The following is a 15,760-nucleotide window of genomic DNA, read 5'->3' as shown; positions in this document are numbered from 1 at the left end:
CCTCAGGAAGCGGGTCAGACACTTTCCACACCTGCTCAGCCCGTCGCCCGGTCTGAGTGGCCTCCCAGCCCTTGTGCTCCACGTGGCCTCACTGCCTCCATCCTCAGCACCGCCATCTCCTCTGCTTCCTGCTGGCCGCTGACTGGTCCCAAAATGTGCCAGGACACACGGGGCCTCTGTGCTCACACCCTCCTGCCTCAAATGCCCTCCCGGTGACCCGCACAGCTGCCCCTCAGCTTGCAGGCCTGTGCTCGGCTGGGCCTGCCGCGGTGGGCCCTCCCTGATGACCCTACCACAGGTGCACACCTGCCCCCACTGCCGCCTCCTTCACTCCTTCATCCTGCCCCTGGCACTCACCCCACCTGGCCCGCACCCGACCTGCTGGCTCCTCTCCCTCCCTGACCTTCATGAGGGACGTCTGTGTGCCTCTGTTTACTACTCTGTCTGGCACCCAGAACAGAGCTGGGCACACAGCAGGTGCTCACTAATTTCCGGGACACATTCAGCGCAGCATAGCTCAGTGGTGCGAGGCTGCACTAGGGGGGCCTTGCGGTGGGGAGAAAGGGCCTATGTCTCCCTCAGAGAAGCAGGGGCGTGGCCCCTCCCTGCGGGTCCCCCGGGGTGGCCAAGGGAAGGTACCCTTTGTCCGGGAGACGGTGGGCGAGCTGCTCAGCACGCGGTCCAGGTCCTCCTTCAGGCTCTGGTTCTCCTCTGTGAGCTCCTGCACACTCCGGGACAGGCTCAGCAGGGCACTGCTCAGCTTCTTCTGCCTCCTGAGACCAGCTCTCTTCTCCACCACAGGCCTAGAGACCACAGAACCAGGCCGCCGAGTTCACACCGGCCTAGCAACTGTGTGCGTGGGGGCAGGAGGGCTCTCGGCCCGGGGGTGCCACGGGTGAGTGTGGGAGTCACATGGAACATGAGCTCTGACCCCGTAAGCAAGCTGTCACCCCAACACAATTCCGTCTTTGCAGTTAGTGACCGTATGACCAGCACCATGCCCAGGTCTCCATGGTGCTGTCGCCAGTGTGGACCTCCTGCTCCATCAGCACCTGTAACCGGGGCTGAGTCGCCTCCCATTCCCGAGCCTAAAGCACAGGCCCCCTCGTCCCTCGGGCTCTGCGTCTGCAAGTCTGCTACTCGCCACCGTTCATCAGTGACCCCGGCTGATGCATGGCAGGTGTGCAGTTGCCATGGCCACGGCCAACTCCGGGCCTCAGCCCTCATGTCACCGCGTGTCATTCACAGTCTGCCCAGGGCCCGCTTTTCACGCTTTGGGCGTCAGTGAGCCACCGTGTCAAGCAGCCCCTCAGCGCAGCACGTCCAGTGCTCTCGCTGGAGACGACACAGCCTCGAGGGCCCTGGGGTCAGTGTTACCGCAGCAACGATGTACAGCAAGGAGGGCGTCCTGAACAGCAACACCTAAACACACACCCAGGGGGCAGAGGCTGCAGGAAATCCCCCGCCGTCCCCAGGGCCACACGCTTAGCATCTGACGGCCCAGCGCTCTGCAGACCAGGCACAGAGCTGCTGCGAGTGACAGCCGACGGCAGCACCGCCCGCCCTTCACAGAAACTGTGCCAGCCCCGCTGTAACCAGCTGGGCACAGGGAAGCCGGCCTGGCAGTGCAGCTGCTCTGGGACGTGCGTCACCTACAGAGGCAGTGAGCAGCAAGGCCGCGTCTGAAGGGACCAAGGCTTCCACAGTCTGCTGACGGCCTGTACCGTCTGGGAGGGGTAAGGGGAACCTGTGTGACAGGGACACCTCGATGTCCCCCTAACACGTGGAGTCTGGGAGCCAGTGCTTGCCGACTGTAAGCTGGGGCTGCAGGTGTTTGGACAATGACCGCACGGGGCACGTGCTGCTGGTGAGCATGAGTGGCTGTGAGGCGCCTCCACAGCCATGGCAACGGGAACACAGCAGACACCATAAGGAGTGAGCTTGACACAGAGACAGCACTCGCTGCGGCCCGAGATTACCGAGACCACCGTACCGTGTCCTTCCCGTCGGTTCCGAGCTCGCCAGCAGCGTCTGGAGACGATGGATCTGCAGAGACCAAGGTGAGGGGTGTCAAGGTACCAGCGAGCACACGGCCGCTCTCCTCTGACAGCTGCAGTCAGATGCCGTCTGTCCCGCAGGGAGAGGTAAGTGCTGGGTGCTGTGACTCGCTTACGCTGACACAGGGCAGGGTCCCCACAGTGCTGCCGGTGGCCACCCCACGAGCCGTGACCCGCTTCCTCTCCTCCGGCCCTGTGCTTGCTCCAGGCAGCGGGCACCCACCTCCTCGTAGTACGTCTCCATGATAATCCGCATCTCTTCCAAGCTCGTGGTCTTCATATCAGCCTGCAGTTTGCTGAAAACCCACGTCGAGTTAGTGCGCGGAGCCAGCATTCCCGGGCAGGGACGGAGACCTGTCCCCTGGACCTCGGGGCGGGACGTGCTCTGGGGAGCTGGGCTGGGAGGGAAGGGATGAGCCGCCAGAGCTGCTGCAGGCCTCACACGAGATCCCCCGACTGATGGGAGAACTGCTCACACCCACAGGGGCCCTTCCAGGTGGACTGGCTACGTCCCAGGGGTGACAGACTCCCTGATGATGATCTTGGCTAGTAAGAGGCTGTCCTTAAAGCTGGACACCTTTGGGGTGGGTGGAAGTTGTATGCAGGACAGAGGACTGTCTTTCTTTCTACCGTCAGTATAATTATCTGTTCTTAACTGTTAACAGACTTTAAATAAAGGGACTGACAGAGAAATGAAAGTTAGAGTTCAGGATATGGAAACAAGAAATCAGCAAATACAAAATTTTAAGTTGACAATTTCAGCAAGAAACAAGGAGCCAGGAAACTATTGTGTAAAGCAGAAGGTGGGCAACAGAAAGTGGGAGCAGAGATTTCCGTAAATCGGCTCAAGCGCAGCCGGGAGGCCCCTCTGCTCCCAGACAGCAGGACAGCGGCCAGGCGGCCGCGCCAGGGCAGCAGGCCGTGCAGGCCGAGGGGCGGCTGGGGGGCAAGCCAAGCGTTAGTGCTTCTGTGCCAAGGCCCACAAGGTTCATGCTGGAGGTGAAGAGGGAGCCACGGGGGCTAAGGAGAGAGCCCGTCTTACATGTGGCAGCAACGTAAAGGCGCAAGGAAAGCACTGTTCCTTACTGACGCCTGACTCTCTTTTTGGCAGAAAGATGAAGTTGGGACCAGGGACATGGAACAGAGGGTGGCGGGTGGGACTAAAGCTGCCGTCGGGGACACGGAGCCAGCACTGGGTGGAAATGAGGCAGGACCCCGCCGAGCCGCAGCCCCAGGAGGGACGGGGCACCTGCGGCGTCTGCGGCCCCGGCCCCCTACCTGATGGTGCTGTCCTTGTCCTTGCACTGCTGCTCCAGCCGCAGGACCCTCTGCTTCAGCCCATTGATGACCTGCCAGCAGGACACGCGTCAGGTGCCTCCCGCCCTGGCCCCGAGGAGGCAGCACCCCCCAGCACGGTCACCGCTAACTGTCCTCCCTGTTTATAATCTGCACACACCCTATGAGCTAGAATTTCTTTAAAAAAAAAGTTTTCACTGACTTTGAGAGAAGGAGGGAGAGAAACACCAATGACGAGCGAGCCACGGTCAGCTGCCTCCTGCAGGCCCCTCTTGCTCTCAAACAGCAGGACCCGGGATCGAGCCTGAACCCGGGTCCGTGCCCGACTGGGATTTGAACCAGGGACCTCTTGGTTCCTCCCTAAAAGTGCCCGTTACTGTCAGGACTCCACATCCTCGCCCAGATCACGCCCGTGTTTCGGAACACGGCTGGACCCTCTTACATTCTTTAAAACTCCTCCTGAAGTTCTGATGAAGCGGGACCCAATCTGAAAAGCTTCTCCCCAGTCGGCAGCTGTAAGTGCAGAGCCTTTTCTCTTGGGTCTTTGGGACAGTCCCAGAATGAGCGCGGTGGACGAGAGGGGCCTGGCGTCCCAGGCCACCCTGTGCACGTCCTACTCCAAGCACGTGGTGCCTCCCGGCCCTGCGGTGCTAGTTTCCATCGTCTGTGTCTACACGGCTACTTCACGGCTGAGGCTTCACACTCGGCATCTTAGGACAGTGTCTTCCCTCCAGGACTCACTGCTGGGGACCGAGGGGGACCCTGGCCCAGCCTCAAGGTCATTCCCTGCAAACCTAATTTGGGCCAATCTCTCAGCTTCCTGGTTTTAAAAATGGGGGGTGACGTCCCTGTCACGAAAGCCAGACGAGATCCTGCACCTGCACAAACTCGCCCAAGTGAGTCCCGCTCGCAGACTCCGCCTTCCCGGGTACTCGCGTCTCCTGGGCGCTGTGTGGTAGTTCCTGGTGCTGCGCTCAGGGAGCCGGCTGACCACCCGGCGTCTTCTTCCCAGGGCAGCGCAGTCTCCGTGGCTCTGGAGAAACTACTGCATGGACCAAACCGAACGCGGTCCTCCCCTGCCCACTGTCTGGATCCTTTCCGCCGCAGTCTTAGGGGTTTTTACGACAAATCTGTCATCAAACCATCAATCACACCATTGGCACCATTTCATTCTTTGTGTTCAAGAATCTCAAACCGCGTCCCTTCCGTTTCCTTGCAGAATTTCAGTTTAAAAAACGTACTTCCTTGACCGCATCTGTCTACTGAGGGGCATTTTCTCCAGCTGTTAGTTTACTGCCCAGCGCTGGCCACACAACGGCTCTGCGCCCACCTTGCCGTCTCCTTCGGTCTGTACGGTTATTAGAACAGGAGGCGTGTGCGCCGAGTTCACTCCTGCTTTGCTCGCTCTGCACCAGTGTCACCAGGCAGGTCTGACGTGTCTGCCTGGGGTGGTGGGGAAGCCCCGTGTGGCTGCGTTTCCTACAAGATGTTCCGCCTGTGGAAGCGGCTCGGCCCCCACGTCCCCCTCAGTCCCCCACAGCCACGTCCGGGGATCCCTGAGGCTCGGGGAGACGGTTAGGGAGCTCCGGCCCCTCCTCTGTACCTGCTACACGGGTACAGGTGCTTTAGAGAAAAGGCGTCGCACTGTAGGCTGTTTCTAAAGTCAGATTTCAGCAGAAAGGTTACCTGTCAGGCTGCAGCTTTACTTACCCAGCCAGCGTCAGGCCTTTTCTCTCCCAGAGTCCACACAAAATCCGGGCCCTGTGAGAGAGGGGGAGACGTGAAAACACGCCAGTCAGGCTCAGCCCTGCCCGTCCATCCTCCAGCCGGGCACCCTGCGGGTGGGCACGTACCCGGGTCGGGTCCAGCAGCTGCTCGATCTGCCGGTCCTTCCGTCCGTTTTCCTCCTCCAGGCGCCGCAGCTTCGTCCTCAGCAGATCCAAGTCGCTTTTCTGCATGTGCAACAACTGGAGAGAGGAAGGGCGCGCACGCTGCACACACCCTTGCACACACCTCCCCCGGGTGCACACCACGCACAGACGCCCGGGCGCCAAGCTCACAGCTGCCTGGCTCCCTCAGGGCTGCGCGTGGTGCAGGGTGGAGTCGGACGTCACAGGAAGGAGCACCGAGGGCGCCGCTGCCATTCGTGGGTGGAGACTGGGGTAAGGGCCAGGTAGGTGCAGGACCGCCCCACGCAACTAAGAACTCTCCCACCCGAAACGCCACGCAGCCCCCCGGGGAAGCGCAGCTCCGCACGCCCGCGGCCCACAGCACTTCCGGCCGGTGCCAGGGTCCCGTGCCCTGCGTCCCGGTGAGAAAGCCACTGTCAGCCCATTGCTGACTCATCAAAGGCTCACGTCCATTTAAGATCCTTATTCTCAACGAAGGCTCGGGGGCTTTATCTGCGGATGGAATTTTCACCAATCTGTGGTGAACCGAGAGTTTTTCACAGGAGCTTATTTGATTTCTAAAACTGTCCTGTTTTTGTTTTTGTTAATCTTCGCGCTGGGGATATTCTTCCCATTGCTTTTCAGAGAGGGTGGAAGGGGGAGGGAGAGAGAAACATCGACGTCAGGGACACACATCGACTGGCTGCAGCCCACGTGCACCCTGACCAGGGCTGGGGACTGAACCTGCAACCAGGTACATGCTCTTGACCGGAATCGAGCCCACGACCCTCCGGTTCGCGGCCCGACGCTCTAACCACTGAGCACCGCCGGCCAGGGTGGCTGTCCTGAACTTTGACGTTACAGTCTTCCTACTATTTTGAACTCCCACAACCCTCTTATGACACGAGACGGTCGGGCGCCTGGAATGTGTTTCAATGGTCTCTCTTGAAAAAGGCTTTTCCTAAAAGTGCGAGGTGCACCCAGCGCCCAGGCCTCGCCACTTGATGCCCACAGGTCGCCAATGCCACAGGGCCTGGCCGCCAGCACCAGCCTGTTTCTGAGCCACCAGTTATCTAGGGAACAACCTTCTGCCCCCAAGGGGTTCTTGGGCTCAGAGGAGGGACAGTGTCTGAACAGCCCAGCCACCCTGGAAGGACGCCGCCCAGTGCACACCCCACTGAGGGGGCCGGCAGGTCAGCCCACGTGGACGAGCGTCCAGTGGGCAAGTCAGTCGATGCACACGCGCTGGGCAAGGTGAGGAAGCGGACAGTGGGAATTCTGCTCCCGGAAGCATAGAGCCCTCTCGCTTTCCCCTCGCTCCTGCTTTGTGCAGCTTTGGGCGTTGTGGGGAGAAGGCAGGCTACCTGGGGCCTCGGGATTCCGGGGGCGACACGCGGAGATTCCACAGACAGGAGGGTACTGACAATAAAACACCGGACGGCCGCATCGTCACGCCCGCCCGCGACGCACAGTCCTCTGACGGCCACCCATCCTCCAGCGTGCGCAGACAGACAGCGGGCGCCGGGCCCACCTTCAGCCAGGTCACCCGCCGGGGTTCCGCTTGGGTCACCCTAAAGCTCACGCTCTCCACGCAGCTGCGCCCCAGCACAGCCCTCATTTTCCATCCACGGCGGGAAGGCGGCCACTGTTCAAAGCCCACGAGAGCAGGGGAAACGCTACCTTCTTCAGGCCCATGATCTCGTCGTACATCTCCTCCTTCTCTCTGTAGACCGGCGTCCCCGGGACGTGACCTGGGGGAAGACACAAGCCCCTTAAGGGACCTGGAAGGAGAAAGACTTCTCGGCTCTATCTTAAGAAAAACAGGGAAGTTAATATAATTGTCCTTGAAACAAAAAGAGCAGAAACATTTCAATGCTTTTAGTCTGATCACGATGCTGTCCCTTCGGAGGCCGGCCATGCTGTGGAGGGCGGGGCAGGACGGAGGTGTGAGGGCCGAACCGGGAGGGGTTGGCGGAGGTGTCAAAGGAGCTGCGACGTTTACAATTCAACAGAAGCACAACAAACGCCCTCCGGATGTCCAAGCTGTGGAGAGCACTGGGGTCACCGACACCCACGGGCCAGGACTCTAGGACAGGCCAGCAAATGTGTAAGGTGACGCACGGGGCAGTGAGGTGTCGCCAGGGAGAGCGGAGGGGGACAGGTGGGGAAACGCCAGACAGGAAGGCAGAGTCGTGAGAGCAAACCCATCCTTTCTGGTGAGGTTGGGGCTTTTCAGTGCTATTTGCAATTTACGTTTCTAGTATTATTTAAACTATTGATGTAGATACGACTCTACATTCGGGAGGGAGGGGCAAGGGAAGCCTGGGCGATGTCACGGTCTCATCACGAGTGCCGCTTCCTGGGGGGGCAGAATGGACACTCAGGGTCCCTGTCCCCGGGACGCTCGTACAGGAAGCCCTGCCCGCCCCCTTCCTGCTCCTGCTCAGTCTCGCCTGTCGCCCACGTGCTCACCACTGCTGGCAGAACGCCTGAGGTCTGACCTCTTCACTCTCAGTGCCTCCGTCAGATAGTCAGGGGTGCTGCTGGGGGGGTGGGTCCAGGCATGGTCCAAGGTGAGGCCTGGCTTCGGGGGGTGGGCCACACCTCCTGCTTGGAACGTGCACGGGTTAATATGACAGGTACGAGCTACGAGCAAGTGCAATGGAGGCTTCACCTCTATCTTCCTGGCGTGAAGGAGGCTTGGCAGCCAGCAGACGCCGCACTGGTGGCGAGCTAGAGACGCTTAGCAGCTGCCGCTCAAAAAAGAGGAAAGCCCCGCCTTGCAGCCTTTGCTGTTCCCACGGTACACGTTCCCGTGGTACACGTGTTCCTGCCACGAGCGGCTTCAAGCTGCCAGTCAGTGTGCTATCACCAGCTCACAAAACCCCTGACAACCTACAGCTCTGCAGGCGGCTGGAGCGACTCCACAGAGCCACCAGCAGCACTGACAACAAGGGAACCAAACAACAGAGTCACAAGCGCCAACCATCAGAAACCATGCTATGTGTGATGTAAAAGCAAGGAGGCTCAACATCTCTCAGAAGCGTCCTAGGAATCACCCAAAGAAGTCATGTTGAAAACTCCACCTTGAGTCACTGCCCGCCTGCCTACAGCCCCTTGGCGGGGAGGGTCGCCGTGGAGACCCACGTACCTTGCTTCGAGCTTCCCAGCCACAGCTTCTGAGGCGTCAAGGACATTCGGTTTCCAAGAGGCATGCTGGGGGCCGTCCGCAGGGACCTCCAGCACACCGCTGTTCTCGGCTTACAGTAATACGGTGACTCTAAAAGCCAACGCAGGGTTTTAGACCAAGTGCCCACGTCCCTCACCCATGCACTTTGGAAAGACAAAGTGACACAACATATTCACAAAGGCTCCAATAAAATCTGCCCGACAAACACAAAAGCTACAGTGATGACAGGCACACATGCTTACCTTTGTTTAAATTTTGTTATAAAGAAATATCATAAAGGAAAATTTATTTAAAAATAAATCCTGCCTGGCCAGGCGTGGCTCAGCGGTTGAGCGTCGACCTGGGATCCAGGCGATTAGGGTTTGATTCCCGGTCAGGGCACATGCCCAGGTTGCGGGCTGCAGCTGATCAATGACTCTCTCATCATTGATGTTTCTATCTCTCTCTCTCCCTCTCCTTTCCTCTCTCTGAAATCAATAAAGATATATTTTTTAAAAAAATAAAAAAATAAATCCTTAATTCTGCCAATATTTCAATATTTAATTTCCATTCAATTTTTTAATTGAATTTCTCATTCAATTAATATATACTTTCACTAGTTGCTATCATAGCGAAAGAAATTTTGTAACCTTTATACTTAACAATGTAAATATTTTTTCATGTCCCTACATAGTAAGTAATAACACTTAGAACTTAATATGTAAAATATCTAGAGAAAATAAAAATAATTATACTTTCGCTTGGTGGTTAGGGTGTCAGTCCGAGCAGCAGAGGGTTGAGGGATCGATCCCTGGTCCCCGGCAGGCGCATTTGGGAGGCAACTGATCAATGTGTGTGTGTCTCTCTCCCCCCACTTCTACTTTCTCTAAAAATCAATGGAAAAATATCTGCAGGTGAGGATTAGCAACCATCAAAATAATAATAATTATTATGCCTTTCCAGGGTATTTCTGAGTTTATCGTGAAGATGGGGGAAACATTTCAAAAATATTTTTTAGTCTGGGGTTTTATCTTTAATTTTGTAAAATATGACAAATCTATGCAAAAACTACGTTATTTATAAAACATGCTACTATCAAATAGCCAAGAAATTCATATCTGTAGAAGGTCCTGAAAATCTAAGTCTAATGTATTTAATTTTTTAATTTCCAAGTTCTTCCCAGGGCTTCAAGATCATGGAGAAGTTCCCATTGTCACTCAGAACGAGGGACTAAGGACACATCAGACCCCCCTGCCGCGTCCCACTCACCAGGACCACGTACTGCGCCTCCCGGATATCCTAAAGGCCTTCCAAATGTCAAATATCCACTCAAGTGCTCATTTTTAAAAGTAAATTAGTGATCAGGAGACCCCACAAATGATATTCCCTCTTCAATGCATGTGATTCGTCAGTAAATAGTAAGAGCAGAGCTACGAGCAAAGGAGAAACCAAACTAACGGCCAAGGAGCCCGGTGTCTGCGGGAGGCTCCGTGGGACGGTGACAGCTCAGGAGCCCGCTTGGCTGGACCTCCTCTCACTGGGACCACCAGGAAGGCGGTGACCCCAGGAGCGCACACTCCCCAGATCCACACACAGAGGCCACGTGGCCGCAGCGTCGTGCCTCAGTGGCCCTCCGTGTTCAAGGAACAGAGCATTCTGGGTCTCCCTCCCAGGACACCGGGAAGCGCAGCTCCAACAACCACTTTCCACCTGAACTGGAGAGGCCCGGGCGGGCGGCTCGTCATACTTACTCGGTGATGTGGGCGAAGGTTTGTGGAAACTCTTCCTCTTTGTTTTCTGAAAGGAGAACCGAGGGAAAGCAGCTGAGCCTTCTGAGCAGCCGTGGCCTCGTCACCAGCACTGGTGTGTTCAGAGTGGCCAGGGTGTGAGGGCAACGAGGGAGGGGACTGACCCACGGAGACAGTCCGGTCTGAGCAATGCCAGGAACATGGGGCCCACGGCTGAGCCCGGGCTGAGCAGGGTTCCCTCAAGTCCTGGTGGCACCAGTCATGTCACAGACACAGGGTGCGGAAACTTAAATTCAGCTGGAGACACTGCACAAATGGTGAACCTATCCACCCTGGCTGTCCCCAGGCCTGGAGCACTGGGTGTGACTATCCCCGAGGGCAGACTGAGCAGCTGAAACCTCGTAAACAGAGCAAGGAGGAGGGGCCCGCAGAGGAGCGAGGCTGTCTGGAGGACCATTGGGGACAAGCAGGATGCCAAGCCCAGAGCGGGCACCAAGGAGATGCCCCACCTCGAGGTCATGGGGCCGTGTGGCCGGGAATGACACTTCCTCCACTGTTTCCTCACCGGCTTCACATCAGGTGCCTTCCCCTCACTTGGCTTCCAGTGGAGGCACTGGCTTTGCCCCAGGCAGGCTGGACTTCACCAGGGATGGCTTGGGCCCATGTCCTCAGTGGGGCTGAGGGACAATTCTGAACCCTGCAGTGGCCCTCACTTCAGACAATGGATGGCACAGCTGGGGGAGTGGAGGTTTCCGGGTGTCAGACACCCTCGGGTGGGCAGACCGCACTTCGGCTGGAATCCTCCCAGCTGGGAGGACAGCTCCCTCCTCTCACTAGCAAACCTTGAGGGAGAACCAAGGGGCCACAAGTGTGCCTCTGGACCCCAGACCTGCCCAACCTGCTGTTTATGCTTCGCGTGGGGACCGGGACCGGCCAGGACATTGCTGAGCAGCTGCAGAGAGCATCCCTCCTCCCACGGCTGCTCGGAGGACCTTGCCCTGAGCCCCGCTCCCTCCCCTCACGTGTCAGAATTGGGGGGCTGGAGGCAGGGCCAAAACCCGATGCAGGACAGGTCCTTGTTGACGGCCTCATGTACTCTGCCAGGACTAACTTGTGAATGAAAACTTTGAACGGTCAGTTATTCAACTCCAACTAAAGTCTTGCTACTGCTCAAACGCGGAGCAGCACCTGGAATCTGTGTTCCAGGTCTAAACCCAGCCGTGCAAGGGGCGCCTGCCGCACACATGTGAGTGACGTGTGTAAGGGAAGTCACCAGCACCGGGACGCACGGCGGCCTCCTGATGACACTCACCGTCTCGAGGTCGGAGTCCAAGGAGATCGCAGACAGACTGTCATCTCCCTGCGGGAAGAGATGCAGACATTGAAACTTCAAGGCACCGGCGTGGCCCCCAACAGTCACACTCACAGCCTGTCCACGTCCACGCCGCTGAGGCAGAAACCCAAACACCCGCGGGAGTAACCGCGGGCACTGGAAGCTGGCAGCAGGCCGCTCGGCTGCCTCAGGAGGGACCGGTGGAGACACAGAACAAACCCTCCTCCGTCTGTCAACCGGCAGTGAAATTTCCAGAGTCGCTGGGGACTTCTGATCAAGAACCAGCTCCTGACAAGTGTTTCATTTCCACCTGGTCTAAACGCCCTCAGATTCACCGTCGCAGCAAAGCCCAAGGAACCTGTGACAGTCTCCCGGCGACAAGTCAGACTCATGTGGAAACCCACGAACACCTGTGTTGGGGGCTGATAAAGGCCCTGCCTTCCTGTTCCAGTGCCTGCCCCGGCCCAGTGAGTGACGTAGATCTGACTGGCTTATGCCAGTACCAGGCTGCTGGTCCCTGCGGCATGGTGGGAAAACCGTCAGCTCCTGACGGTGACAGCGGCCTCCGCGAGCCACACACGTGTGTGCGCACAATGGCAAAGGGCAGAAATCGGACTGGCCAGGAGCCTTAGCCACAACTTTTGACCAATGAGTGGCTTCTGCTGACCCATGGGGGACCCCAGTAGTTAGGCTAAAAGACTGAAGCCCTTTTACAGGTGCTGGCTCTTCGATCACTGGTGGTCACCGCAGGCTCCCCTTCATGCTGCGGCTCTGCCCTGTGGGGCCTGTCACAGCCCCGGCAAGGTGAGCAGCACCCACCCCCCACGTGGTCGGCACTGTGTGAGGTTCACGAGCAAGGCTGTGCCAAGAAACGTGAGGGACTGGACAGACTGGCCAGAGCCTGCCCTGCTGAGGTTCCTGTCTGGTGAGACAGAGCCCAGCTCAGCGAGAAGCCACAGTGAGCCTGGGCCGGGGACTGCGCCTCCTAAGTCCCCGGGGAGCTCGGCACAGACTGGATTATGTCTCTGCCCTCAGAGCCTGGCAAGTGTAAGGGGCTTAGTAAACGCATGTGAAAGGCCAACTCTAATACCAAAAAATGAAATGAAATTGAAAGCCCTGGCCAGTGCGGCTCAGAGGTTAGGGGGTCGGCCTGTGAACCAAAGGGTTGAGGGTTCGATTCCTGGTTGGGGGCATGCAGCTGGGTTTCTGGTTCACTCCCCGCCCCAGGTCAGGGCAAGCGCAGGAGGAACCAATCAATGTGCCTCTCTCACATCGATGTCTCTCCCTCTCTCTCTACCCCCTTCCCTCCCTTCCACTCTCTCTCTGAAAAGCAACGTAAAAAATATCCTCCGGTGAGGGACAACAAAAACAAAACACACAAAACCCCACAAAACAACAACAGAACACACCAAAGAGCAAAAGCCGGAAAACGGGTCACTAAAGTGGAGGAGCCCACAGGTGAGAGTATTTAAAATCACGTTCTTGAACACGTGTGGACACGGGGAAAACGCCAACAACACGTCAAATGGCAAAGGTTACAGACAATATCAATCTCTCACTTTTTAAACCGGCGTGGAAAAAAAAGAGGCATTGAAAAAACATCAGAAGGAAACACACCAAGCATTCCCCAGTTTTCCGTGGCAGGCAGGTTGCGGGTCGTAAGTCCTTCGAATTCTCCCTACCGGGCAGGCATCGTTTTTGTCAGCCCCAGTATAAGAGATTACTTTTCAGGGAAGAAGGAGCAGTAGCGGAAGCCGTGTAGACGGCCGGGCAGGCCTTCCAGATGGGGCAGGACCCTGGGCCTTAGGGACCAGCAGGGAACTGCAGCCGCTCCGGGGCCAGCGGCCCTGAGCCCTCCTCTGGGTGAGCTCTGCCAGCGCCACTGAGCACTGTCAAAGGGAGCAAAGGTCCCTTTGCCTGGAACCCTCCAGAAGCGTCCCACTGGGCCCTGAGAAAAATTCAAACTCCCGGCATGGTCTGCAAGGCTCTCCGTGGCCAGGCCCCAGGCACACGCCCCACGCCCCCCCCACAACAGACCCAGAGGCTTCCCTTCAGGCCCTGGGGCAGCTGCGGCTTCGCACCTCAGGGCCTTTGCACTGGCTGGGCCTCTGCTCCAGATCTCCCAGGGCACCTGCGAACCCCTCAGAGCAACTGTCCCCCACACCCAGCCGGAACCGCCCTCCCTCACCTGCCGGTCCTCAGCCTGTGGCACGTCCCCTTTCTGTCACCTCGCCCTCCCCCTGCTGCGAGGCGGCTCCTGCACACACACCCAACAGGCAGTCCTGGGCCAAAGCCCTGGGTAAAAAGCAGGGGGCTCAGGGCCGCCTGTCCTGACCCCTGGGGGAAGCTGAGGGGCACCTCCTCCTGGAAGCCTCCTCTGATGGGCACGGGGCAGGGCGCAGTCCGGAGCCTGGGCCCCCCCTTGCCCGTTCCGTGGCCCCGGCCCTGGAGGCGCGGGGTGCGCGGGCACCTACACTGTGAGCTCCGACTCCGCGCTCGCTGGGCCTCGCAGGCGCCGCGCTGCGCCCAGGAGGGCTCCCTGGAGGCGGCGGCCTGTGCACGGGCGGGCGGGGTCCAGCGGCGCCGGGGGCGGGGCGGGGGGTGGCGACCCGGCCGGACGCACGGGGGCTGCGGGGCCGCTCTTGTGCGGTAACAATCCCCGCAGCTGTCACCGCGCCCGGCCGTGCGCCCCGCCCCGGCCCGCAGACCCGGCCCGCAGACCCGGCCCGCAGGCCCGGCGCGCCGGGCAGCGCGGAGGGAGGCGGCCCGCGCGCACTCACCGTCTCCGAGGCCGGGTCCCCGGTGCCCAGCGACATGGCGGCCGCACGGCGGGCGCGGGCGTCCGGTCCCGGGCTCCGCTGGCCGCGCCGCAGCCCGCAGCCTCCCGGCCCGTCCGCGCGCCGGCCGCGACCCCGCTGCCATGGCAACCGCGCGGGCCAGCCGAGCCCCGGATGTGGCGCGCGCGGAGCCGGCCGGTCGTGCGCGTGCGCGGGAACCTGGGCGGGCCGCGCGCCTGCGCCCCTGGGGCCAAGGGGAGGGCGGGGCGAGTCGGGGGCGGGGATCCGGGAGGGGGCGGGGCGAGGGCGGGGCGCCGGCGCAGCTGCATCCGCGCGGCCGCCTGGCTGAGCGGAGTGCACCGCGCGCCCTGGGCCTCCCCGCGCGGGCTCCGCGGCCCGCCCGTGCGCCTGTCTCCAGGGCCGGGCAGGATGCGCACTCGGTAGGTTAACGCGAAGGGCGCCGGGGTCCGAGCGTGCCCCGCGCTGCCAGCTCCGCCTGGCGCCCAGAAAGGCCTCCTCCTGGCCCGTCTTGGGCCCCGGCGTTCTGCCCCGGGCACCGGACGGGACCGTGCGATGGGCCGCGCTGCGCCCCGGGCGTGTCGCGAAGGCCGAGGGGGCCCGGGGCTGCACCCTCCCCCGGTCGTCCTCAGCGAGCACGCCTCGCTCTGTCTCCGCGCAGGTGTCCGCGGGCACCCCCCCCGCCCCCCGCCTGGCTTTTCCAGCTGCCTGACGCTTGCTCCCCACGGACACCCCACGCCCGGCGGCCGCTCTGTGGGGCGGGGGCTCTGTTCCTTCTGTTCCTTCGCTGCTGCGTCCCCTCTGTTGGGACAGGGCCTGGCGCGCAGCAGGTGCTCGGTCAGCAGGTCCTGGATGTCCAGCGAGACGCCTGACTTCCCCGTGCCTGTTCCCTCGGCTGTAAAGTGGACAGAAGGGCTGTTGTGAGGACCCGACGGGTCAGTATCTGTAAAGTGCTTGGAAGGACAGCCAGTCCTGCAGAGTGGCTGGTAGGAGGAGTGGTGGCCGAAGGAGAGTCCTCCCGCCGGGCAGGGCGTGCAGCTGGCAGAAGGGATGCCTGGGGGGGTTAGCACAGCTCCCATGCCCGCACCACCACCTGGCACGGGCCCATGGCCCTCTCAGCCTCAGTTTCCTCACCTAACCCGCGGGGTGGAATCCCCACGCGTGGGCAAGACTGAGCTGGCTAGTGGGCAGGAGCCCAGGTCTTGCGGTCTTGCCCTGGTCTCTGTCTGTCAAGTGAAGACCCAAGGAGACAACAGAAGTGAAACTCATCAGCACAGTGCCTGGCACATGGCGAGCACCTCCAAAAACGGAAGCTACCAGGTGACACTTGGCAGCTAGTCCCAACTACTTGCGTGGTATTTAGACAGTAAACTTTCATTTGTTCTGCATTACCCATCTCACTCAGTGGCACCCCTCCTCCACTCTCTGAGGCCCTGTTTCCTGAGTGGTGTCCGGAAGGAGCTGCACCCCAAG

General features: G+C 59.8%; 1 protein-coding gene across 6 annotated transcripts in view; it reads right to left on the bottom strand.

Annotated features, from left to right (window-relative positions):
- Window positions 1-14,420, bottom strand: part of IQCE (IQ motif containing E) — a 31,487-nt gene extending 17,067 nt beyond the window's left edge. For 3 of the 6 annotated variants that reach the window (XM_081134456.1, XM_081134455.1, XM_081134457.1), the window contains exons 1-12: window positions 14,273-14,407; window positions 11,472-11,519; window positions 10,163-10,208; window positions 8,394-8,522; window positions 7,715-7,849; window positions 6,923-6,993; window positions 5,207-5,320; window positions 5,064-5,114; window positions 3,336-3,406; window positions 2,281-2,353; window positions 1,994-2,046; window positions 640-803 (exon numbers count right to left, since the gene is read on the bottom strand). In XM_081134456.1, the coding sequence (XP_080990582.1) occupies window positions 640-803; window positions 1,994-2,046; window positions 2,281-2,353; window positions 3,336-3,406; window positions 5,064-5,114; window positions 5,207-5,320; window positions 6,923-6,993; window positions 7,715-7,849; window positions 8,394-8,522; window positions 10,163-10,208; window positions 11,472-11,519; window positions 14,273-14,308 (991 nt within the window). In that variant the 5' untranslated portion in view covers window positions 14,309-14,407. Of the gene's footprint in view, window positions 1-639; window positions 804-1,993; window positions 2,047-2,280; window positions 2,354-3,335; window positions 3,407-5,063; window positions 5,115-5,206; window positions 5,321-6,922; window positions 6,994-7,714; window positions 7,850-8,393; window positions 8,523-10,162; window positions 10,209-11,471; window positions 11,520-14,272 lie in introns of all 6 variants that reach the window. The other 3 variants (XM_081134458.1, XM_081134454.1, XM_081134459.1) reach the window with 3 other exon arrangements.
- Window positions 14,421-15,760: the final 1,340 nt, after the last annotated feature.

Source organism: Miniopterus schreibersii (genome assembly GCF_964146895.1).
Source record: "Miniopterus schreibersii genome assembly, chromosome: 4".
Taxonomy (NCBI): Eukaryota; Metazoa; Chordata; class Mammalia; order Chiroptera; family Miniopteridae; genus Miniopterus; species Miniopterus schreibersii.
This window is presented reverse-complemented; position numbering and strand designations above follow the sequence as displayed.